The 26,249-nt window shown below is 53.1% G+C and overlaps 1 protein-coding gene across 2 annotated transcripts in view; it reads right to left on the bottom strand.

The window, feature by feature from the left end:
- RPTOR (regulatory associated protein of MTOR complex 1) overlaps window positions 1-26,249 on the bottom strand; it is a 325,821-nt gene that overhangs the window by 148,143 nt on the left and 151,429 nt on the right. For both annotated transcript variants that reach the window (XM_077755327.1, XM_077755330.1), the window contains exon 6: window positions 23,872-24,047. In XM_077755327.1, the coding sequence (XP_077611453.1) occupies window positions 23,872-24,047 (176 nt within the window). The remainder of the gene's footprint in view (window positions 1-23,871; window positions 24,048-26,249) is intronic.

Genomic DNA, 26,249 nt, shown 5'->3' with positions numbered 1-26,249 from the left:
TTATTCTCTCAGCAACNTCCAAGGGGGTGGTGTGAGCTTCACGAGGGGCCTGTCCTTTTAGTTCAGAAGAGATTAAAATGTCTTTAGAAAAATATATATTGAAGTATCTGGGGGTAAACATCATAATGTCTATAAATTTACTAAAATTAGGCATAAAAACCAGACAATGAAGCAGTCGTAAAAGTGGGGGGATGAGTACACAGGGGTCATTTTATTATTCTCTCAACTGTTAGAATGGCTGGAAATACCCCATAATAAAGAGCAAACAAACAGAGATAAAAAGACAGATGGACTCAGTACAGACGTTCCTATGTTGATGAGGCAACGTCAGGAAAACACTTAAGGGAAAGATCTGATTTTTTAAAACGTTAGTCGTTTGTCTCCATTTTTGAAGACTGTCGAGATTTCGGGGGAGGCCCCGGCCTCTCCCACCGCTGCACTACTCTGCTCTTTCCCACAAAGGCGAGCCTCTTCCCCGCAGGTGACTCGCACGGCCTGCAGCCACGGGAGGCCTAGAACGCTAGCAAACCGCGTGGGGCCTGTTCCCAAAGAGGCTGCCTTGTAAAGTCGAATCCGACTCATATGAGACCACTTCAGGCTCTCCAGCCTCCTCACCTGGTTCAGATCTTACCTCAGGAAGGCGCAATCTCGGAGTGCGGGGACTCCCACGGGACAGGTGCGTGGAGCTCCAGCCTGATCACCTGGGGCCCCACGAGAGCCCCTTGTGCACCCTGACTTCGCAGGCTTCTCCCTGCACTGTTAAAAACTGGCCAGTGGTGCAGAGAAAGGGTGCAAGGGCGGTGGCTGTGACCCTGAGGGACCCCGGCATTCCAGCATCAGGACAAAGTAGTGCTCAGGGGCTGAGAGGGAAGGCTTTCCCCTAAATGCACCTGTTTACACACACACGTGGCAGCCAGGCCTCCGTCCATCTTTGTCTAGAATAAAGGGTAGCCATGGGGCAGACGCATCAAGTTAAATTTAGGTAAAAATTAAGTGATTCTCTTAAATGGAAGAACCACACACTTGAATTATAATTGTCTACCACGTTTGTTCTTTTATTTCTCTTGGGCCTTCTGATGTGCTCCTTTAAGAAGCTTCACCCTCGACCCCGGTCTGTCCTCTGCATCGCAGGGTTAGGTGTCAGGTGTGTTTGGCAGAAGTGCCAGCCACTTGGCCTCGGAGTGTGAGAGGGGGGTGCTGCATGGCGCGCGATGCCTTCCCACTTACACTCAAGTGGCGGCTTCAGAGAGCCGACCCTGTTTAAACTCGCGGCCTCTGATGTGCTGAGACCCACAGAGCTGGGCAGCTGCATGCGGCTCCCGCACAGGCCACTTCAGAGCAGTCAGTCCCCGTCACAGTGGGTCGAAACGATGTCATCGCACATGAAACCGCTGTGCATGTGTCTGGTGGCCCCGAGCCAGGCCAGATTCTACTTCAGCACAGGTGGGAGAAGTGGGGGAGAAGGAATCTGAAACAGGGCTGGAGGCGAAGCCAGGACACACGGACCTCAGCTCCGTCTGCAGCCAGGGCCAGCGGAGCCCTCAGCTCACTGCAGAGTCCTGACTGGGGCCACATGCACGTGACCTTCTCCTTCTTCCCAGAGCCGAAACTCCCGTCCCTGTAAAGAAGGCTGGCTGTGCAGCTTGCAGCGCTGCAGACGTGGGCCGCAGGCCAGGCCGAACTTCCAGCCGTCTTGGGTGCTGCTGTGCTTCTGCCTGAGCCCGCGCAGCGCAAAGTCGCTGTTCACACACGCACGCGTAGGAGCCTCTTGTGACTAAGTTCTCCCTATTTTAAATCCAGAGAGTGCTGCCTATTCAAAAAACCTGATTACTTTCCTGCAGCACCTGGTTGACTTACGGGGAGGGCGAACGGTGTGGGGACACGGGAAGCAGCTGTGGTTCCACAGAGGCAGCCGTGAGCTGACCGGCGGTGACACGACCACAGACATCCCGGGGTGTGCTCCTCTGGCCACCACGCCTGCCCAGGACCACAGGGGGGCCGGGGCTGTGACCGCACCACCTCCTACGCGCCCCCTGCAGCCTGCTTATACACCTGCCGTTATTATCCTATTTCACGGGGGAGAAGGCTGAGGTTCGGAAGGTCCTAAAACTACCCGGCTGGCCAGACGGCTGACCACAGCGCCCTCGCTCTCCTCCGGACCCACATGCCACGTGTGCCCATGCGGGCGAAGGTGGCCAGACCGAGAGCTGAGAAAGAGCACTCGCCAATCTCCTCTGGCAGTCAGAGAGTGTGCCCAACGCGTCTCCCCACACCCGACCAGGGAAAGCAGGGGGAATGAGGAAAGAGGAGGAGGGTGGCAGCTTGTGAGAGAGGACCCCCAGTGGCAGGAGGGAAGCCCACGGTGTGCCCAGGAGAGACCTGGAGAATGTGCTCAACCCACTCGTCTCTGCCAGAAGCCTTCCAGGGCTCTGTCCGAGTCTCCCCGTGGCCAGGACCACTTCTGACGGCTGAGTAGCCAGCAGCTGTGTGCCGGGCCACACAGCCTTGTCCACTTGTCCACTTGAAGTCGCAGTGGTCTTCATGCCTGCGGTTGACTGTGAGCCCACTGCCGAGCCCACTGCCCTACACGAGCTCTGCCCACAGGACTTCCCACTCCCTGCGCCTCCAGTTACGCTTCAGGACGGCAGGATGCCCGGGGTGCTTTCCAAGCAGTAACAGCTCCAACATGATTTTAATTTCTTGTGAGTGAAACACTTATCAATTAAGAGGACTAGTAAGTACCAGATATTTCAGCTGCTTTGTGAACCATTGAGTCTGTGCCTATTAACTTAATAGAAGCAGATGGACACAACGGTAATATTTCTGGGGAATCAAGCTAGAGGCACGCGGAGCTGACATGAGCCAGTGGGTTCACGTCTAGCCGGGAATGACGTCCAGATGCCCCACCCACTTCTCCGCGCTCGCGACCACAGAGCCACCAGGAAGCAGATCCCCCAGGCCGGGAAGAAGGGCGCTGCTGGCTGGCGTGCTGGTGGCGACCCCGTGAGTCCATGCTGATCTTCAGTGTACGCTGTGCTCCTTAACACGCGTGGTGCACGTTCTGTCCCCGAGCCCTCAGGCTCCTGAAGCAGGCAGGGGGCCTGGAGGTCACACCGAGGGCGGCTGTGCCGCCACACTTGCCGACCTTCCCTGCCGAGCTCCTGGTTTATGCTTTGGGAATTGTTAGGGCAGCGGCCCCTGACATCACCCTCCATTGAGATTCTCTCCACGTGCACATGAGCACCACAGGGTGGGCGAGCCCACGTGCCTGGGAGCACTGAAGGACGGATGAGCCCACGTGTGCGGGAGCACTGCAGGGAAGGCGAGCTCACGTGTGCGGGAGCACCGCAGGGCGGATGAGCCCATGTGTGTGGGAGCATTGAAGGACGGATGAGCCCACGTGCCCGGGAGCGCCGCTGCAGGACGAGTGAACACAGGTGCTGCCCCTCACGAGTCCTCACTGACCCTGCGTCTCCCGTCAGTGCTGTCAGAAAGCTGGTGCACGTCTGCTCCCCACAGGACACAAGAGTGGCTGTGCCCTTGGCCGCAAGAACGAGCTGCCAGACAACCTGAGGACATAACAGTGTCCCATGATCAGCATCACTAGTTTTTTGTGCATAATTTCGGTGTTTCTATAGGAAGAGGTTTACATCCCTAAGTGGAAAGCTAGTTCCTTGTGACGTGTGCACGCACACACATACACACACGCGCGCACATACATGCAAGCAGGACTCCACCTGCTCTGCCTGGTCCTACGCGGTCACTCAGGCCATGATCTGTGCAGGGCTGGAGGTGGCCGTGGGGGTGGAATGTGTCCCCATGGCCCTGCATCTCCAGAGACGACGGGCACAGAGTGGAAAGCTGGGCACAGAGTGGAAAGCTTATTTCTATGCTGAGGCTCGAGAACATGGCCCATCCCAGGCTGCCGTACCGGCGTCTGGCTTGTCCCCAAGATGAGGAAGAGCAGCCCATCCTCCCGCCTCACAGGCTGCACCCCCTTCCAGCCTGAGGGCACATCCTGCTCCCCTCAAGTCCTAACCCTGAAGAAACATTCTTCCAATCCTTCGCAGTATCTGTAAGGATGTGATGGAGAAAAAAAACCCAGAGTAACGCTGAAATGGAAGGAATGAGGCATTTAAAAAGGTGGTATCTTCTCAATTTTTCTAACTGCTACTTTCTGACGAGCTGGATGGTCACGACACCCAGGGGGTGGGTCACAGGAGCACAGGGCCGTGACTCTGTCTCCTCCGCATGTCTGTGTCACGCGGTTTGCCCAGAAAGAACCTTCCCGTCACCTAAAGAAGGCTGCTTTTCTGACACCAATTTTCAGTTGCCAGTAAAAAACAAGACTGTACTAGCTACTCCCAGTATAAGTCTCAGAGAAGCGGCCGGCCCCGACATCCTGTGACACAGGAAAAGTGTGATTCTGTGCAGTTTTGAAAGTATGCTGGCAATTTGATTAATCCAGAGGGGAAAAAACATTGTCCAGAGTTGTTATATAAGCATCATATAAAGCTGCAAACACTGATGGAGGAGGTACAAATGGCATCAGGCCTTGTCTTTTCCCAGTGTGACAGGCTGCATAATGAGTATCTGACATTCCTACCCAAGAAGCAAGCCCCACAGTCTACCAAGTGACTCCCTCTGCACAGCCACACGGCCACTTCTCCTCCACCTGCAGAAGGTACCGTTTCTTGCATGGTTCCCACGTGTTCTGGTGATGCAGCTGCTACCCCGTCGAGCTGCTCTTAGTGCACAAAACAGGCTCCAAGCCCAAGGCACGCTTCAAGACATCACTGTCCCGTCTGCAAAAACCTACTCAAGGTGGATCAAAGACATAAATGTCCCAGTAAAAACGATAAAACTATAAAACTCTTAGAAGGAAACTCATGAAGGTGTGTAAACCATCATGACTTGGGAATATGACATCAAAAGTAGAAACAACGAGAGAAGAACCAGGCAAGGTGGAGAACTTTCCTGTGTCGAAGGACACTTTCACCAAATGGCAATACCACCTGCAGACGGGCAGAAAATGCCTGCAAATATGGTTTGCAGAACATACGTCTGATATGGGTCTAGGATCTAGAACAAAGAAAGAACTCCAACGACCCAAGAAAAAAGACAACACAACTAAAAATCAAAAGATGTGTGTAGATAGGTGATAACAAGAAATCTCAAGGATGCAGACAAACGGGAGCGTTTGCGCACTGCTGGCAGGGGTGTGAAATGCCACGGCTGCGGGGAGAAGTCTGGCAGCCCATCAAGGAGTTAAACATAGTAACCACGTGGTGAGAATATCTGTGCAGAGTAAGGAACAAGTTCTCTCTGAAAATCATGCGAGACTGCACTGAAACGGCACTTTCGCCGAGATGAGATCTGGGGCGGCATAAATCAGAGGAGTTTATTGGCAAAGAAGTTTGGCACCTGGCGTCCCAAGATACACGCTTCGACCTACTGACCCCGTTCACAGAAATGTGTCCTGAGAATGTGTCCAAACGAGGCGAAAGCTCGGTGATGCCCCGTGATGATGAATGGAGGGGTAAAGACGCCTGCAAATACTTCAACTTTACAGTAACAGGGAAAAGCTTTAAATAATACTGTCGATAAACATGATGGAATATTAAATTTGAGAATAAAATACTGGCTAACACTGTAGAATGACAATCTTCAAATTAAAAAATGAAATACAAAATACATTACTCTAGTTAAGCATGATCACACGCACGTGCAAGGAACAGTGTGTGGATCACCCTGCGGAATTCTGGGTTCTGTCGTCGCCTCCTCCCTTTGCCATGATCACGTTACGAAACGCCCATGAGGGGCCCCAGGACAACGGAGGCCGGCCCTGGCGCTCTCACGGTGACACACATCTCCGGGCCCTGTGGTCTGATGAGCAAACACAGGGGAAAGTGCGGATTTCACCTCCGAACCCAGCAATGCCGCACTCCCGACCGGGCAGCGTTGAGCCTGACATTCTCGGGTCGAAAATGAACGGCTTGGCCCCATTGTCGCTGCATGGAGCTGCCCTCCACGTTCGCGAGCTCCCCCCGGAGAGACAGAGAAGAAGAAACAGCACCAGGGGCCCTCACTGAGGTAAAGAAAACAGCAGACTGAAAATAAGCAGAAAGGAATCAAAACAAGAAAGAATCTGTAAACCGGTAAAGAAAATGGCTGAAAACAGGGAAGGAGGTTTCCACAGGGGCGATTTCCTCTCCTTCTCTGCAGGGACCCTCCCCATTTGGGACTGGAGTCCTCAGCGAGTGTCACCACGCCTGGGTGTGGCGAGTGGCGGGACACAGTCTCCAGGGACGGCGAGGCCCAGGCATGCCGCTGGCACACGGACATCACAGGGGCGCATGCGGCAAGAAAGCGACAGGGCTTTCTTGCCCTGTCCATGTCGCTGGGTCCATGAGAAAGTATGAGGATGGGCACAGAGTGACCGTGACAGAGAGGGACAATGCACAAGAGGGTCTGGTCAGGGAAAGCCGAATCTGAAAGGACACGACCTAAGAGCCCTTAAGGTTCCCACGGTGGGGGGGTCGGGGGGAGAAGGGGCTTGTAGATGTCCTGGGGACACGGGTCCCCGTTGATTCCTCTGAGGCACCGTATGTCCCCTGCAACCAAACACACGCCATACAGCTTCACGCGGGTAACTCGCCATTCTGCCAGGCCGGACAGTCGGCGACGCCCCTGGCGGAGAGCTGGTTCCCCGGGGGCTTCAGTACAGCGTCGGTCTGAATGACACCGTCGGCATTAAGCAGGCAGGATGGGGCTGTGGCTCGATCCCAGGGCTGGGCGGCGAGGATCTGGGTTTCCGGATGTTCCACTGTGAGAGACGCCGCCAGCCTGGGGCCTCAGGCCGCGCACTGGGCTCCCCGTCGGCAGCACAGCCACGTTCAGGCATGTTCACGACAAGGAACGGACAACATGGCCACGACATGCTGCCATTCTCCAAAGCACAGAGTCAGGGACACGCGGCTGGAGAACAGGGGAGGGATGGGACCAGAGGGCTCTCGGGGTCCCCAGAGCCCCTGGTTTCCCAGGATACCCTGGTGCCCTCCATTTACACCAATAGGACCAAAGCCCTTCTGGAGCCTGAGTGTTTCCAGGAAGTGTGACACAGGCACTGGGGCGGACAGGAGACCCCCGGGCCCCCTGGGAAGCGCCCGCGTCCCCGCACGGGGCTGGCCACTTTACCTGCCGCCACGGCTGCGTGGAGTGGCCCGGCCAAGCCAAACCGCCTGAAGACGGGACCAGTGCACAACAGCACATGACAGACCACAGGCTGCCACACGTCCGTCTTCCAGGAAGAATAAGATATGGGCAGCCCCACAGCGATGACATGGCCCTGATGGGTGGCACATCTTTCCTGTCCGCTGGCTCAGAGCCCCCGTGAGGAAGGGTGGCTGTGCCGGGCCTCACTCACTTCCAGCACCGTCCTCGGAGCACAAAGTGCCCCTCGGCGCAGGCCTCCAGCCGAGCGCCGGCATAAATCACAATAAAGGGAGGCCCTTTCCAGCAGGCGTCAGGCTCAACAGCCAGCCAGGGAGTTCCTGTTCTCGAGAAAGAACAAGAAAAACTGACCCATAAAAAGAAGAGACATTTGCAACGACCGTTCCCCCTGCACTCGCAGAAAACACCGCCTCCGCGAGCAGCCCACACACCGACCCCACGCCCGAGGCAGTCACCACTGCGGCGCCGGCACACCTCCGGGTCTCTGCGGCGCGACCCCGACCGCGCGTCTCCCACACACCCTGGGGTTCGGGCGGCTGCGTGCAGGCAGGGCCCCGACTCCAGAGCCCGCGGTTGCCGTGCAGGCCAGGCTGCCTGCTCGGACCCCTCCTCCCTGCCCACAGCGCGGCCACTGGAGGCAGAAGAGCGGCCAGGACACAGCGCCCTGGGCCTGCAGGCAGCTCTGCCGTGTGGGGCCGAGATCTAACTCTCATCCCTGGTTATCTTCACGTCCCTGCCGCGTACTGCCGCTGCCTCCCCCCCAACCTGGTCTCCTGTTGTCTTGGGGTGTGGGGGGAGCACACGGCAATGAAAATAGGAGACACAGGTGGTGGGGAGGGTTCCTGCCCAACACTGTGCGTGACACCCGTCAGCGCTCACCCTGCAGGGGAAGGATGCAAACACACGTGCGTGCCCAGCGCCGTTCTGCGGGCTCCAGGCCTGAGCCGCGTGCTCCTGCCGCGCACGGGACTCACCAGAGGCTGCGTTCACAAGCGATGATGTGTCATCCCGAATCCTCCATCTTATAATTAATTTCAGCAAAAACTTAGATTTGCACCAGAACGCCCTCGGGTAAGAGTTACAGTCGGCGAGAGGGCAGAGAGACCGGGGCGGCGCGTACCTGGCAGCACGGCCCCCTGGCCTCAGCCGCAGGGCGGTTCTGTCCGTCCTCCGGGGACGTGGGGCCTCCCAGGCTGGGCTGGTCCAGCAGTGGCTCCGTCAGCCTGTTTGTGGCTGGGGAAGGCAGACCCTGTGGCCTTGACTGCCAGCTTCTCTAGAAGCTTCCACGGGCACCTCAGGGCGGTCACCCCATCCCTGGGCCCGGTACCAGCCCCCCGGCTGACAGTGCTCCTCGCCCCGCAGGGCTCCCTGACCGCCACGTCCCCGGGACCCGCGCACTCAGTGCAACTGATGCTTCAGGAGCAGGACGTGGGGTCGATGATCTAGACTTCCCATCTCACTTCTAACACAAGTGTTCATTTAAAAAAATAACCCCCTCCTTTGAGCCCACGCCAGCCCGTCGTGCTACTGACCTCTGCTCACCTTTCCTCCCCACTCCCGCCGTCCAGGCACTCCCGGGAGGCCCGACTCTAGCCTGGCTCACCTGCGTCCCTTCCATCCAGCGCCTGCCATGCTCCTCCCCGGACTCAACACCCACATCAAGGGCCCACCTCCCCGGACTCCTTCTGGTGCCATGAAACCTCACAAGGCAGCCACGTCCCCACCAGACCCTCTCTCCCTCGGCTTGCTCTCCCTCACCCCCATCCTGGTCTTCCATCCCCTGGTTCCTGGGCTTTCAAACTGGTCCCCCTGGCCGGCCTCTCCCAGCCCAGTGAGGTCCAGAAGCCTCTCAACGTCTCCCGCCACACGCTGCCCCCAGCCACAGCGTCCTTCTCCTGATGGGCCTCCCGCCACTCAGAGAGCAACCCAGACACCTGGGTCTTGTTGGCTTCGGTTCTGACGCCACAACGTGTGTGACCTGGTCAGGGCTCCCCTCCCCGCCGCCCAGCACCAGTGCCCCGTGCCTGCCTCAGCAGCGGGTCTGGGTCCCAGGCTGGTNGGGTCTTGTTGGCTTCGGTTCTGACGCCACAACGTGTGTGACCTGGTCAGGGCTCCCCTCCCCGCTGCCCAGCGCCTCCCCAGTGCCCTGTGCCTGCCTCAGCAGCGGGTCTGGGTCCCAGGCTGGCGCTACCCACTGCGTCCTGCTGACAGGGAAGATGTGTGGCTCTGGAACCTGGGGTGCCGGCACAAGGGCTCCCCCCACAAATGCATCCGAAAGAGCTAACAAACCACACAACTACCCTTTTTCAGTCTCACGTTTTCCCGCATGGACAGCGGCCGACGGTCTCCCTTCCCCACTCGGCTTGCGTTAACTTGGCCCTACCTGTCGACAGCGACCCCGACAGCCTCTAGAAACGGCACAGGTGACCAGTGACTCGCTGTCAACTACGGTGGCCTCTCAGGTGCTCAAGCTGAGGGGTCCGCTTCCCTCCCGTATCTGAGCCGCCTGCAGTGACTCCAGGGTCCTGGTCTGCGGCCGCCTCCCTTCCTGCCTTAGGGATGAGCTCCCACCCTCTGCTCCCCTCACGGCCTCTCTGCCTTCCTCCCAGGCTGTCGAGGCCGCAGTCATGCATCCTGCTTCAGGGCTTCGCTCTCCAAGCCCCTTCCTCCCGCCAAACATACCTGCACAGCCTCGTGCGCCTAAAAGAAAACAAGAGACAACCAGTGGCCCACGTGATCTGGTAAGCCGTGCGCTGCCCCTTTCCTTCCTCCAGACTGAGCTAAGGGTCTGAGTCAAAGGCCCGTCCCACCTCCTACTTGGCTCAGACTTCCTGTGTTGGGACATCCCCCCCCACTCCCCAAGGGGCCCGTGGTGTGGTGTTCTCCAGACGAGGAGAGTGCTTTGCGTCACACACGTACCGACCGTGGGTAGGGCTGAGGAGGGCCAGCCGGGAGCCCCTGAGGGCCATCAGAGGGCCACTGCCAAGGTCACCCCGTGTCGTGTACACACCAGGGAGGCTGCCCTGTGCCCAAGCCCCCGTGCACGCTCCCAGCAGGGCCTGAGCCACCCTATGGCTGGTCTGCGTGCATGCGCCAAGCAGATGGCTGCCTGCAGCATAAAACCCACTGCTGAGCCACCTTGTCCTCTTCCTCGGCTCACGGTCACTGGCCCTTCCCTCATACCGCAGGGTCATGCCACGCCGGACTGTTCACAGTCGGCCAAGCCCGGGTATGAGGCTACGGCCCGGACAGGATTGTCTGCTCAGAAGGCCATGGCCGCCTTCTCACTGACAGGACAGACAACACGCGGCCAGTGCTGCCCGCTCCAAGGCAGGCGGAGGGACGCTGGTCGTCCCTGCTCCAAGAGCAGCATGGACGAGGCGTCTGTCTCCCTGCAGACTCCTCCTGGCGAGCGGCCAAGGACTCTGTCTCACAAACCTGAATAATGCAAGGACTTCTACGGCCACCTGGAGCAGAGCAGCCGTTATTTCAACCACAGAAAACGCAGACATCGGGCTGTTCCAATGACCAGCCAACAGCACCGAACACCTATGCCTGATGCCAGGCCTTGCATCCGGTTCAAACTGTCCCACATCAAGTATGTGAACCTCAGGGGCACAAATGACAAGGAGCAAGAAAACCAAAGAGGCTGATGCCCTGTGGCTTAATATCACACCATTTTAAACCCATGTGCACAGGTTGCACACAGTCCCATGATTCTGGAATTCAAAAGAAGATGCTATTCAGGAGGGATCAGGAATCCCATCTAAGCACAAGATTGAGAAAGAAATGGCTTCTAAAGTACACATGCCAATGCCTGCTGTTGCGTGCCCACGGGGGTCATGAGTGTCCACAATAAAATGTGTGGCCGTGTGCATTAGCACCTTTGGAAGCAATGTGGCTTCATATCCCTGATTGTGCACAGAGATGTGTGCACACTTAGCCGCACACACCAGATAAGAAGTCAAAGCACCATTAAAATACCCAGAGGTTTAGTAAGACACAAACAGGCAAATAAATAGTTAACAGGTCACTGTTCCATCAGATGTGATGTAATTCAGTCGCTCTGCAGGTAGGATTTCAAACAGGGATGAAAATGAATTTGGAACGTAGTGACGATGGTATCTGAACATCAGATACCTCCCATTGGCCAAGGATGGCCAGGAAGGCTGGGAGGGGCGGGGAGTGAGGCTGGCGGGGCAAGTGCTGTTTTAGGAGGATCATTTCCGCCTTAGCTGACTTCCTGGAACCACGTTAATAACTCCGTAGCTGTGAGAGCCCTGCGGTGCGCTGAGCTGCACATAATCTTTATTATCTTCTGTACGCTGCTGTTCTGTTAGAGAATATGCCATTCACACCTGCTACCCTGTGTCCTGCATCCACACTACACGCTGGTGCATCAAACTCTCACGACTCTTGGATTCACAGAGCTGCCTGGGGATCCTGCCTGCGACAACACATCCCCGGGTTCTCTTGTTAGACAAACAGCGGAGGAGAAGAGGGGATGTGAGCCAACAGTCAATTGCCACAAGTTAAATAAGCTCCAACACGAACCAAAATGAAAAAGGCAACCGCCCTTTAAAACAGAATTCATTTCAGCAAATACGTCTCTCCAGGAAATAAGCGGATTTTCCAAAGGCCCTATGGGCCTCAAATTTGGTCAAATAGGTCAATATTTAGGCATTAACTCTATAAAGGTTCTGTCTTAGCCCGTAGCATTCTGGATTTCACTGAGCCTTGGGACAGTACTTTAATGTGGTCAGCTGACATTGAAGAGACATAGAGGGAGACATGATCTGAAGTGCAGGCATTTCACCAAGGGCCGTGTACCCTGTGTGGGTCACACGCGTGACCCTGGTGAGTGCTGTCCTGAGCACCTGCTCAGAGTCCACAATCCGGGGAATGTGCTGTCGCCGGGGCGCTCCTTCTCTTCCATTTTTCTCCCCTTCATCCCCAGCCCTCTCAACACCCCCAGGCACCCATGTCTATTAAACGTACATCCTTCCACATTTTTATTTAAGTATATGTGTAAACTTATGTTTATATGCCTATTTGTATTTAATTCAACAAAGAGCGTTGTGGCATAAATCTAAGCCTGTTTCTTTTTCCTGCACTCCACACTTTGCACTTAAAAACATTTACATCCACTTAATGAGGTGCAACTTGCATACAATGAGACTCACCCACTTTAAGATTATGGTCTCAAGCAGGAGACAGACATGTCTCACTTCCCACGGCCCCACGGCCCCGAATCTGCCCCAGCAAGTGCCACCGGCTTTGCCTCATCGTGGACGGCCTTTCCAGAAACGTCTCAGAATCAGGAACTGTGCACTCCTTCCTGTGCATCTTCTTCCAGTCATTACAATGTTTCTGAGAGTCACGCATGCTGTTATCAATAGCCGGGTTCTCTGATCGGTAAGGGGAAATACATCGTATGGATGGACCACAATGTGATTATCCGTTTAGCTGCTGTTGGGCACTTGGGTCATTTCAGGGTCTGGGTATCATCAACGGATCTACACATCTTTCTGTGGACATAGATTTTCTTCCTCCTGGGTAAACACGGAGGCATGGAACTAAATACGCAGGCATGGACTGATGGGCTGTATATTTAACAGTATTAGAAATGGCCAAACGGATCTCTGAAGTGGCTATACTATTTTGCATTCCGAATGGCAATACACACAGCACACCCTTCTTGTGTCTATCAGCCATTCCCATATCTTCTTCACAGAGCATCTATTCCAATCATTTGGCCATTTATTTAAAATCTGGGTTGTCTTCTTGAGTTTTTAAAGGTCTTCCTGTATTCTCTATGCAGGTCTCTGTCACACAACGTATTGTAAATCTTCCCAATGAGGTGTCTTAACAGTCTTAAACACCAGAAGGTTTTAATGTTTATGAACTTCAATCGATTTTTTTTAATGGTGTGTGTTGTTTGGTTCATATATAAGAAATCATCAACAATTTCTCCTATGTTTTCATCTACAAGTTTTAGTTTTATCTTGTATGTAATCCCAAGGTAATTGTTTTGTATACTGTAAAATAAGGTCGGGGATTTTTGTTTTTCCTGAACGAACAGACAATTATTCCAGTACCGTTTGTTAAAAAGACTGTCCTTTCCCCATCAGACTACCTTGGTGTCTCTGTGCTAACTCAACTGATTGTATGTCTGTGGGTCCACGTCCCCACTCTGTATTCAGTTCCACTGATTTATATGGCCATCTTTAAGCCAATGCCAGGGTCATGACTACCACAGCTTTATATGAAGTCTTGAAATAAACCAATGTGCCTCCCTCTCAAAATTGTTTTGGCTACACTCTTTGCATTTCTATATAGAATTTACAATCAACTTGTCAGGGTATTTGGGTAGCTCAGTTGGTTGAGCGTCTGACTCCTGATTTTTTAGGTCAGGTCATAATCCCAGTGCTGTGGGATTGAGCCCTGAATCAGGCTCCTGTTTAAGACTGACTCTCTCTCAAAAAAAAAAAAAAAAAAAAAAAAAAGGAACTGTTAAAAATAAATAAAACCAACACATCAATTTCTTTAAAAAATAGTATTCTGCGGCGCCTGGGTGGCTTAGTCGGTTAAGCGTCCGACTTTCGCTTAAGTCATGATCTTGCGGTTCGTGGGTTCGAGTCCCATGTCAGGCTCTGTGCTGACTGCCAGCTCGGAGCCTGGAGCCTATTTCAGAGTCTGTATCTCCCTCTCTCTCTGACTGTCCCCTGCTCACGCTGTCTCTTTCTCTCTCTCCTAGAAATAAATAAAAATATTAAAAAAAAAAGTATTCTAATTGGGATTGAACTGGATCTATAGATCAAGTTGAGTAGATTTAAAATGCTCAGTCTTTTGCTCTCTAAGCAAGTGTAATTCTCCACTTATGTGGGTCTTCCTCTGTGACGCCCTGTGGGTTCAGGTGCTCAGGTCAGGCACGTGGTTTATTACCTTCATCAACTTATATCAGAATTTTGATGCCACTGCAAGTCATATTTTTAAATTTCATTTTCCAAGTGTTTGTCAGTAGTACACAGAAATGCAACTGATGTGGGGTTATCTATCTTATACCCTAGAGCCATGCTAAAATGAATTCATTCCAGCAACGTTTTTGTAGGCTTCTCCTGATTTTCTAGGTAGACAACCTTTGTCTGTGAGTAAGCCGTTTTATTTGCTTGCCAATCTGCAAGCCCCTTTATAGCTTCTGGCTGTACCGTGCCAACTAGAGCCTCTAGTCCAATACTAAACAGTAATGGTGAGAGTGAACACCTCTGTCTTGTTTGCAACCTTCTGGGGAAAACATTTAACCTTCCACCAGTAAGTACAATGTTAGCTACGGGCTCTTCTGAGATGCCTTTTATAAGCTTAAGAATGTTCGCCTCCATCGCTAATTTGCTGAACTGTTTGTCATGAATGAGTGTCAAATTCTGTCAAATACTTTTTATGTATCTATTGAGATGATCATGTGGTTTTTCTCTTTAACTCTGGAAAAGGAGAATGAATACATTTACAATACGTTGTACCTTAAATGGATCGCATGTAGTGATTTGTGTATGTTAAACAAACCGTGCGTTCCTGAGGTACACCTTACTGCATCCTAACCTTAATCCTGTCTGTATATTCACAGACTTCATTTGCTAATATTTTGTTAAGGATTTTAAGATCTGTGTTAATGAGGAATCTTGGTCTGTAAGTACCCCCCTCCTCCAGCCCCTGCTTTGTACAGTCTTTGTCTGACTTTGATTTTGAGGGTAAAGTTAGCCTCTGGAATGAGACAGGAAATGTTCTCACTTCCCCTATTTTCTGAAAGAATTGATATAAGAATTGGTGTTCTTTCTTAAACGTTTGAGAATTTATCAGTAATAATATCTGGGCCTGGAGCTTTCTTTGTGAGGCTTTTAACTATAATTCAATTTCCTTGTGACATATAAATTCCCCAGATTTTCATTTTCTTTTGTGTCAGACTCAGAAATTTGTGTCTTTCACACAATTCATCTATTATATTTAAGATGTAGATTTACTGGAATAAAGTCCTTCCTACTTAAAAGGATTCCCTTACAGTTCCCCTTTTAATGCTTATAGTGATGCTCCCTTTTTTACTTCTCATATAGGTAATTTGTGCCTCTTCTTGAGTTTTCTTGATCATTCCAAAGGGTAAACAATTTTATTGAACCTTTCAAATTTATCATCTAGTTTCATGGGTTTCTAGATTTTTCTGGAGCATTTTCTGTTTATTATTACTCTTTTTTTTTTTTAATTTCTTTTCTCTTACTTATGGTTAAATGTACTTTTCTTTCTCTGGTCTTACAGAGAAAGATCATACATTTTATACTTTTCCGAGTAAAACCTATCAGTACTATTATGATTTGAGATCAGTGACTGCTGGTACATACTGTAGTACATATTGAATTACATATTGTAGTAGCTTACCTGATACTTTACCCATGATTCCCTAGCGCTGCACCTTCAGCTAGCTTATCTCACAGCCATGTAACAAGAAGGGCCACAGTGCATGTGTCTATGTGGTTTCTGCATGCACTCCCACACACCACCACGAAGGAAGGGTGCTGTCAATTAAAGAGGCGTGTCACTGACCGTGCTCAGACATGTTTGGGTGTGAAAGCGTGTGTCCTCTAATCAATGAAGTATGACAGACAGTCTGTGCTGGACAGAGATAATTACACAGCTTTGTGTTCTTCCACTACCTAATTATCTGGTCTTCCTGGTGGCCGGGGCTCCGAGGACTGGCAGGAGTGCCAGAGAGGGCCCTCGCCTGCTCCCGGCCTCAAAGGGAGGGGTCTCGTTTCTGTCCCGAGCACGATGTTTGCTGGGAGCCTGGTGTAGCCCTTCCCCCATTAAGTGAGGCCCTAAGACTTTTACTGAACCACAGATCTCAACTCCCTCCATGTCACCATCAAAGTGAAAGGATAGGAGCCAGATGGGAGCGAGGACGGGGGAGAAAGTTATAGCAAAGGAGAGGGCCAGGCGGGCACCACACACGCGGACGGTGCACGCGGCAGTCTGCAGCGTCCCTGGGGACCAGGCGGGCACCACACATGCGGACGGTGCACGCGGCAGGCAGTCTGCAGTGTCCGTGGGAGTCTGAAGCCGGCTCTCTCGGGGACTGGCCCTGCAACCCCACATCCTCGTCCCCACCAGGGGCCACTGAGAGGCCGACCGAAACGGTCCCTGCAGTGTGAGGGACGCTGGCTGCTCTTGCCACCGTGATGGTAACGTTCCAACCAAACATAAGAGTCGGAGAAGTTGTAATGACTCAGCAGAGGAGAGGGCTGAAAACTCAACCCCGGAGGGAGAAAAGCCAAAGAGAAGTCAGCTGATTCACAGAATTTGGGGACGCAGAGAGGGCCAGGCGCCAAGGCCGGATTGAAAGAGGAGCCGAAAAGGAGAGTCCTGGCCCGACTTCGCGTGCAGGTGGGGGGCCCCCAGGACTCCCCTCCTGTTGTAGAGTCCCGGGGGCTAACCAGGCGCGCTGGGGACTTGGAGATGCCATGACAGATACGGGCAGCCTCTGCATGTGCCATCTCCCCCGGCTCTGTAAGGGGAACCTTTGTTTCTCTTTAGTGTTAATGTTCGTTTTCAGACTACGTGTACCACACCTGAGCACGCTTTAGCTGCATCCCACAGCCACAGAGAGCTCTGCTAAACTGTCACTCAGCTTTGAGTAGTTCACGATATTCTTTAAAGTACTTCCTCTTTGATCTAATGGTTTTCTTTTGAGTAAGATTTTTTAGTTTTCAGAACTTTTTTCCAATCTACTCTTCCGTTACCGAGCCTCAACCTTACCGCACGGTAGTCTGAGAACACAGTGGACAGTGTGGACTCCCTGGGGTTATTAAAGCTTCCTCTGTGGCCCAGCACACGGTTATTTTCGACTCGTCCACATGTGTTAAAACTGTGTGTTCTGAGTTTGCTGGCTACACAGTCCTACATGCCTCTATTACACCCAAATAATTAATTGTTACCGAAATTCTCTATTTTGCTTACTTTCCAACTGCTTTGCGCTTTCAGTCCTGCTTTGCTGCCTCTGTCGTGGTTCTTTCCGTCCTCATCTGACGCAGCTCAGGGCCGCACCGTCAGGTCTGTGCAGAGTCACCTGCACTTTCCCTCCATAAAACACTATTCTCAATCCCTTTCCACGTGTCTTCTCTCAGGCTCCTCTCTGACTTATTAAAACTGCCACTCCGGCTTTCTTTTGGCTCATATTTCTCTTCTTTCATCCTGTGATTTTCAGTCTTTCAAACATTTTGTTTTAAACACATGTCCTGCGGAGGAGAGGCTGCTTTGCCATGTCACAAGGAAGTTTATCCAGCACCAGGACTGCTGTCCCTTGAGAGATGGATTCAACTCACTAAGATTTGCATTTCAGTGCAAAACTTATTGTGGCTGCTTTATTTCATGTCTTCTGTTCACCATGCCTTTCTTTTTTCTTTTTCTACCTTCCTTTAGGGAGAAGAAACGTCCTCTCCTTGTGTGAAAATTACGCCTTCTATTTTCATTATTCTGGTGGTTCTGTCTCCCATGTCAGACCAATCGTACACAGTTTCCATGATTGATACTGTAGCCATCTTCGATTTCCAACATGCACGCGCCCTTCTGGGCTCCTCCTCTTCCTCTCTGTCTCTGGGTGGGCCTGGCCCCTGCTGTCCTCTGCCGCATCCACTGTGCTGCTGGTCAGTGCACCTGCTGCCTTCTTCAGTGCTTCGGTTCCACTCTGGACACTCCGTATCGACAACTGAACTGTGTCCCTAACTGCCTGTTTCTTCCTCACATTGCCAGTGTCACCCTCGCTCTGAAGTCCTCCTCTGCCTTCAACAGGTGCAGGCTGCTCCCCAGAGGACAGCTGGTTACCTTCTGTCCTCCCTCCCTCCCTCCTTCTGTGCCCTTCCAGCAGGGTGTGGGGAGGAGCCACCACACACCCAGAACACCCACATCTGCCCCCTCCCATGCTCCCCTGCCCCGCGGTGTCCCCCCCGGCCTCCTGTCCCCTCCCCCAGTGGTCTCTGCCATTCCCAAGGATCCCCACGTTTCTGGCTTGTTGCCGAATGGACTCCCTGTAGTACCCATTGGTGTTGGGTGGCAGCCCAAGGACTAGGTCTGGAGTCAGGAGCCGGTGAGAGGTTGGAGGGGCGGGGGCCGAGGGGAAATAGCCCTGCTGTTCCTTCTCGTTCAGTCGTCTTTCCTAGCGCAGTGCCAGGTTTCTGCGTGTGGAGCTCTGATACGACGCATTATGGTACTTATCTCAACTAGCAAGTGGCACTAGACCGCAACAGTGTGAACACGTGGTCCAGGCTGGAGGCGGGCACGTGACCAATCCCGTAAACCTGAGGTCTCTGGACTCTCCCGTGGGGCTTATGCAGCAGGACCGGAGTGCAGCAGAGGCCGTACTGTGAGGACCTCCAGAGAAGAAAACCATTTAAACTAAACTTACCTACTACTAAGGCCTAACACACAAAGTGGGGCAGTTTTGCCCCTGTCAAGTCTTGATGGCCTCATTCTCTGAGAGGGTCCCCAAGCATCTCTGCCTTCAAACATCAGAAGTAAGGCAGAGTCATTTTATCCAGGTTTTTAAAAGAAACTAAAAATCTGATAACACACAGGCACTGAGCGTGCAGGAGAGAAGTTGTTCTCTGGCAAAGAAGCTGCATTCTAGAAAATTCTACAGAGAGCATACAGTTAACCCCATCGTCAAAAACCAGCAAGAATTTCTGTCTGCAAAGGTAATTCTGACGAAGTACTAGCCAAGTCTTTAAGAAAAATACCAAGCAAATGTCACAAGTGGCATTGGGGACAGGCTGGGCCCTGTCCTCTGCTCAGCCCGACCGGACATGTGACAGGGCCTGGCGCCTGGCCCTTCCTCCGTCCCCGAAATTCTGTTCCATCAGTTGGCTGACTTCTCGTTGGCTTTTCTCCATCCAGGGCTGAGGTTTCAGCCCTCGCTCCTCTGCTGAGTCATTACAACTTGTCCGTCTCTTATATTTGGTTGGGACATTACCGTCACAGTGGCGAGAGCAGCNAGAGCTGCCACATGCTGTGCTCGGCCCGCCTGTCTGGGGCCTTGTCTCCTCTGCCTCTCTCACTGGAGAAACACAGGAGGGCAACTTCCCATGTGAACAAGTATGCGTTAGTCCGGCGTCACTAACATTTAAGCTCCTTGAAATTCCTCAATTTAATTGAAAGGAAGGAAACACTTTTCTTGGCCTCTAGTCAATCCAAAATAATGCCCATCATTTTCTTCAAATAACAGTACGATCACACGCTGCACAAGGCAACAGGCGTCAATCTCCTTTACAGCAAATTAAGTGCCGCTGGGCTATCATTTTCAGCAGTGCACAAACAGAGCCACAATAAATTTAAACCGGCATCCCGCCACCATTCAAAACAGCAGAAAAAGCCAAAGGAAAACCTATATTTTAGACTCTTGTATGACACTGATATACCTGCTGAGTAAGGTGATCGCATATATAGGGAATAATGTACCTGCTCATTTCAGAATCATGAACATTATCAACTTCTGGAAGTAAGAAACACTGAAGCAAACCATGAAAAGAAAATCCAAAAACTGGGGTGCCTGAGTGGCTGTGTCGGTTGAGCATCTGACTGTGGCTCAGGTCATGATCTCATAGTTTGGGAGTTCGAGCCCCATGTCGGGCTCTGTGCTGACAGCTCAGAGCCTGGAGCCTGCTTCGGATTCTGTATCTCCCTGTCTCTCTGACCCTCCCCCTCTCATGCTCTGTCTCTCTCTGTCTAAAACTAAATTTTTTTAAAAAATTAAAAAACATGAAAAAAAAGAAAATCCAAAAACCATGTTTTCCAACAACTACTTCATTGTCAAGTAAGATTCATAAATACACCTGCCACCAAACACGAGCACACACACTTCATCCGTGCGAAGTAAGGCTATGGTAGGTTCAGAGAGCATCCAACATCATTCCCTGCGGGGCCTCGCGCAGTGGGTGCGTTGCTGCTGAAACCATCCTCTGACTCACACTAGAAGTCCCGACCAGCAGATGAGGACTGTGGGCATATGCACGTTAAGATCCTGGTTCCATTTTCAAAAGCACGAGCTGGCAAAGAGCCTGTTTTCAGTTTTCCCGGAACACTGCTACCCTCACCTGTCTATGTGCTGCCTGCGCTCCCCCGTGCTACCAGCTGGGCGGGGGCCTTGGGCCCCCAGGGCCTAAACTATATCTGGCCCTTTACAGAAAAACTTGGTAGACCCCTGCCCTGGAGTTGCTGTGAGCTCTCCTACCTTTGTTGACTAGTATGCTAAATCCTAAAGTCCTAGAATTTGGTTAAATAAAACAGGCAACATCAATAAAATGCAATCTTATGTAGTCATTACAAATGGTGTTTACTAAGAGTTTCTAATGGTCTTGAATAAATTTATTATAATGCTAAGGATTAAGTAGAAGAAGAAACTGCAAATTTTAGCCTCATCACATCCATGCAGAAACGTACATGAAGAGAAGAAAAGACCGACAGGCAATACACCAACCAGATAACACCGGGTGTATTAAAGATGGCAAGATGTCGGATAATCGTTCCCTTGTTTTTGCATCTTTTAGAAATATGTTTATTTCTTTTCACAGACAGTGAGTGAGAGCACATGTGTGTGCATAAGCAGGGAGGGGCAGAGAGAGAGCGGGAGAGAGAGAGAGAATCCCAAGCAGGCTCTGTGCTCACAGCACAGAGCCCAACAGAGGCCCAGATCCCACAAACTGTGAAACCATAACCTAAGCCGAAATCAAGAGTCAGACACCTAACCTACTGAGCCACCCAGGTGCCCCTCTTTTTGCTTTTAGTAAAGTTTTCTGAAGAATGTACATCCCACTTTAAATTGGAAAACACTGACTTCTTAGGTGAAAAAACAAAACCTTAACCCTGGAAACATAAATAAGCGCCACCTACCAAACGGTTTTCCTTTCTCAATTTAAGACAAGCCGGTGGTTTTTGACCCATTTGTTACAAACGAGGGCACATTTCACCTGACAGTCTTCCAAGGATCACAGTCTGTAAGCCGTCATATGCGAAGGACAGCAGAGCTGCAATCTGCCCATTCCCAGCTGGGCAGAGAGTGGCTTACTGCAAAGATCTACCGGCATGGCAGTGCACCATTATTCCGGACAGTCCCCAAGGTTCCAGACAGTGCCCAACAGTTCCAGACAGACCCCGACGGTTCTAGACAGTCCCCGATGGTTTCAGACAGTCCCGACAATTGGAGACAGTGTGCGACTGTTCCAGACAGTCCCCTACTGTTCCAGTCTGTGACCATTCGAGAAAGTGTCCTACTGTTCCAGATAGTCCCCTACTGTTCCAGACAGTCCCCGACCATTACAGACAGTGCCCTACTGTTCCAGACAGTCCCCTACTGTTTCAGACAGTCCCCGATCATTCGAGACAGTGTCCTACTGTTCCAGACAGTGTCTTACTGTTCCAGACAGTCCCCGACCATTACAGACAGTCCCCTACTGTTCCAGACAGTCCCCTACTGTTTCAGACAGTCCCTGACCGTTTGAGACAGTGTCCTACTGTTCCAGACAGTCCCTGACCATTCGAGACAATGTCCTACTATTCCAGTCAGTCCCTGACCGTTCCAGACAGTGTCCTACATTTGCAGACAGTCCCCGACCGTTCGAGACAGTGTCTTACTGTTCCAGACAGTCCCCGACACAGACCACTACTGTTACAGACAGCACCCCACCATTCGAGACAGTGTCCTACTGTTCCAGACTGTCCCCATCTGTTCCAGACAGTGTCCTACTGTTGCAGACAGTCCCCGAACATTCCAGACAGTGTGCTACTGTTCCAGACAGTCCTTGACCATTTGAGACAGTGTCTTACTGTTCCAGACAGTCCCCTACCGTTCCAGACCGTCCCCTACACTTCCAGACAGTGTCCTACTATTGCAGACATTCCCTGACCTTTCGAGACAGTGTCCCAATGTTGCAGACAGTCCCCGACCGTTCGAGACAGTGTCCTACTGTTCCAGACAGTCCCTGACCATTGCAGACAGTGTCCTACTCTTTCAGACAGTCCCTGACCGTTCGAGAGAGTGTCCTACTGTCCCAGACAGTCCCCGTCCATTCCAGACAGTCCCCTACTGTTCCAGACAGTCCCTGACCATTCCAGACAGTGTCCTACCATTCCAGACAGTCCCCGACTGCCTCGTGAGTAGAAAGCCACGTTGTGAGAGCTGCGCCCGCAGGGAGGTGGAAGATGGCATGGAGCCCACATGTCCTGGCTTGAGCTGCCGCCTCTTCCCACGTCTGGGGAACGTGTCCGTGTCGCCCTCAGGAAGTGGTCCCTCTGCCGACGTCTCCCTGCACGTCGGAGCGTCCATCTCTCTCTGTGCTGCCTGCCCGCTGTTCCCTCCTGCGGCCACCCTTCCAGGTGGTGGGGCTGCGGCCCCCTCTCCTCCACGGACCCCACCCACCGTGCTCCTCCTTCCAAACGTAATGCTCGTCCTGCCTCTGCTGGGCTCTCCCCACTCCCAGTTCCCAGTGTCCTCCGCTGGCCTGGGGCCATTCCACAGCTCTGCCCCGTGCGGGCCCTGCCCCTCAGGGTCCAGCTCCTTCTCGGGGCGCAGTGGGGATGGGTCAGCTGGCGGTTGAGCTGGGCCGCTTGGGGGCCCTCTGGGCAGCCCCCCTCACTGTGGACTCCTCACAGGGAAGTCACTCTACAGGAGGCTCTCTCTGGGGCAACCCGCAGCCCTGAGGTGTGGGCGGCGGGGGAGAGGTGCCGAGGGGGTCTGCTCTGCCAGCCCAGCATCATCAACCTCACCTGGGGGCCTGGGTGGACCAGGAACACTGCCCCAGGTCCCATCCAACCAAACAGCTCAAGCCCTCAAGGGTCTCCCCAGGGGTCTCCCAGAGGCCTGGGGCTGAGCTATAGCCCCTGCGGCCCACGTGTTTCTCAGCTGCTTCTCGGGGCTTGTGGGAGGGATCGGGGTGTGTGGGTTTGGGTGTCAGATGGCGCTGGGAGGAAGCCCTTGGAAGCACCCACCCAGTGGACAGTTAGCATCGCAGCTACGTGCTGCTCTGGTGCCTATGGATGCATCCCTCTCCTAGCGGGACGGCAGCTACTGCATGGAGGTTTCTCAGCAAAACAAAATGGAAAAGCAGAGAAGAAAAGAGCAGCAGGACGGCCGGCGGAGAAAACTGGGTTTGGGGGCCGGAGCACCCACGTCCCACGGCAGGTCTGCCAGTGACGCAGGGACTTAAATGCAGGTTCTGCTGTTTGGAAGGCCCACCCACTTCCTCAGCCGTGCTCTGGAGAGCTCTGGACTTGTACAAAGTGGGTGGTAGGAAAGAATCAGGATTTCCTTTCTGCCGAGGACCAATGAGAAGACCAGACTCCAAGCCCAGCGCGGGGCAAAAGGGCTGCTCTCAACCGACAGCCTTCTGCGCGTTCACGAGCCAGCATGGGCTCCCGAGTGCCCAGTGCTGCTTAGGACACTCCCTCGGCCCACAGGCGAGGACGGGGCGGCCCAGGGACCACAGAGCGGCCAGCCTCCGCGCGACCAACCCAATGGGTCTGTCCTTCTCCATGAGTAATGCCCGGGCTTCGGGATGCTGAGCTACACCGCCACTCGGGAGCCCCAGGACAAGGCGGCAGCCAACTTACCAGCGCAGGGCAATTTTGATGGGGGTGGTGAGGCAGGACGTGAACAGGTCAGCTGGGAGGTCGGGGATCATGGGCAGGAGCTCGTTGGCCTCACAGGCTGCCAGCTGAATGCAGTTCTTCATGGACGGGGGCAGGGGCATCTGTGCCAGTGGGTGGTTTGGGTTAATGGCAGCAACCTGCAGGGGGAACATTCAAGGGAAAGAGCAGCTTAGGGATGGTGGATAAAGTGCAGGGTCAGCTGGAAATGGGGCCCTGAAAGAGGCACAAGGCAGGCTGTGCACCCGGGGTGTCCCTGCAGCCCGCGGAGAGGCCGCCGTGGAGTCCCGTCGGCCAACACGGCCTCGCACTCGTTACCAAGCACCCCTCACCCGACACTGTGAGGCCAGGCCCCTGGCACATCAGTTCTTTGCGGTTTTCCATGCAAAGGTCCTTCCTTACTCTCATCATACCAATGTCCAAGTATAGTTCCCTCCAGGGCTGTCTCAGAGTCTTGTCTATTTTAAACTTTGGTCTCTCGTCCAATGTCACTTATTTGGTGTGTTTACCAACGCGGGATGGCATCCGGCGTAGAGTGAGCACCACACGCAAGGGCAGAGGGTGGACCTGAGCAGCACAGCCAGAGGCCTGGGGCGCACACAGCTCCTGCCCGGCAGAGGGCCGCTGGTGTCACGCGCCCCCAGTGTCAGCTGACGTCTCAATGGCCTTCTAACAAGTGTGTGTTAACTCTGTAATCAAGGTGTGTGTGGGGGGGGGGATTTTGTTTTGTTTCAATGCAGAACTGAATTTCTCTTTAAAGCAGGGATAGTAATACTTGCTTGGTATCTCCTTCGATGAGGTTCTGGAAGGCAGGGGCACCAGAGGAGAGCCTACAGCTCGCTGAAGTTTTATGAAGAAAGGCTCCAGCTAATTCCTGCAGATGGTGAGGGTGCACGCATTCCACTTTTGACTAAATGAAACCTAATTTCAAGTGTCGATCTGAAGATGATGATGCGACGCAGTAGAAACTTATCTTAAAAATCACACACAGGACCATCAGACACAAGGCCTCCGTGCACCCTCATGAAAAGCAGCAGAATTCACCAGAGTCCAGGACCTGCACACAACTGAACCAGCTCCCTCCAGCCGCGGCCTGAGACCCCCGCCCCAGGCCACAGGCGCTGCACCTCTGTGCAACCCATTCACCCACCACAGGCCTTGCTGGCATTTTCAGGGACTCGGCTGGATGCGTGAGGCTCCCACGGGCTCACCATGTGCAGCTGGGGCAGGGAGGCAGAGGGCGCCCTCCCCGGGGCTGGGCACAGGGGACGAGGGCAATGTGGATGAGGCGACCCCACAGGAGGCAGAGGGGCTTCAGTGGCCCCAAGTGACGACGTGCTGGGGTAACATTTAGGCAACCAAAATAATGAAACATAGCCCCAGAAAGTGCCAGCTCTGCAGCCCCCACAACCCTCCGTACATTGACACACACTCATTCACCTACAATCAACCCTGACCTGCACGGAAAGAGAGCTATTTACCGCGACTCATAACCCAGCCCGTCTGCAACCCAGGAAGTGAAATGTGGCGATGGCACCCCTCCAGGGCACCTTCTCACCCCACCCCGCCGCAAGGACCGAGAGCACGCAAGCCATGCAGCTTCCTGCCACTTGCGGGGTCCTTGGGTGACCACTCCAGAGCAGCCCGACTCCTTCCTATCCCCGCAGACCACGGCTTTGTGTCGCACCAGGACGGGGGTGGGGTGGGGGGGAACCTCAGTTGGCTCCTCGCGACTGCCTACTTGTTGAAACCTCTTAAAGCTCTTCCACATTTACTATTTCGTTTGCTTTTTAAAATGTCCCCACGAGGTAAGCTGTATTTCCATTTTCAGAGCTCGTCTGCGATGAGGACCCCCAGGGAGTGACTGACGTGTGTCCTCTGGGTCAGAGCCCAGGTCGCACGAGCACGAGGCTGTCCCACGTCCTGTGCCCTCCCCCGGACCCTGTGGGACCCCCAGTCCTGGGGCACAGATGGGGCGCCCTGCGGGCCTTGCCCACCAGCCCCCACGCACTCAGACCACACTCAGAGAAGCCGTGCTCACTTGTGGGTATGCGGCACGCTGCCGCGGACTTAAGCCGTCATGACTGCTGCTGGTCAGGCTTGTTCCTAACCTCAGATTTCTCAAATGGAAGGTAGTAAAAGTTGTGGTTTTATCACTAACCCATTCCACAGCAGGAGCACTAAGTCCAGAATCTGTATCGAATTCTAGTATACTTCAAAATAAGTGTGATTTAAACTTCATTAAAATATGACTTTCAGAGGAACTTTTTTTTTAATTATGGTAAAATACGGATGACGTGAAATTTACCACTTGAACCACGTTGAGCGTACGGTTCAGTGGC

The sequence above is a fragment of the Crocuta crocuta genome, unplaced genomic scaffold (assembly GCF_008692635.1).
Source record: "Crocuta crocuta isolate KB4526 unplaced genomic scaffold, BGI_CrCroc_1.0 scaffold50, whole genome shotgun sequence".
NCBI lineage: Eukaryota > Metazoa > Chordata > Mammalia > Carnivora > Hyaenidae > Crocuta > Crocuta crocuta.
The sequence above is the reverse complement of the archived record's forward strand: the minus strand, read 5'-3'. Positions and strand labels throughout refer to the sequence as shown.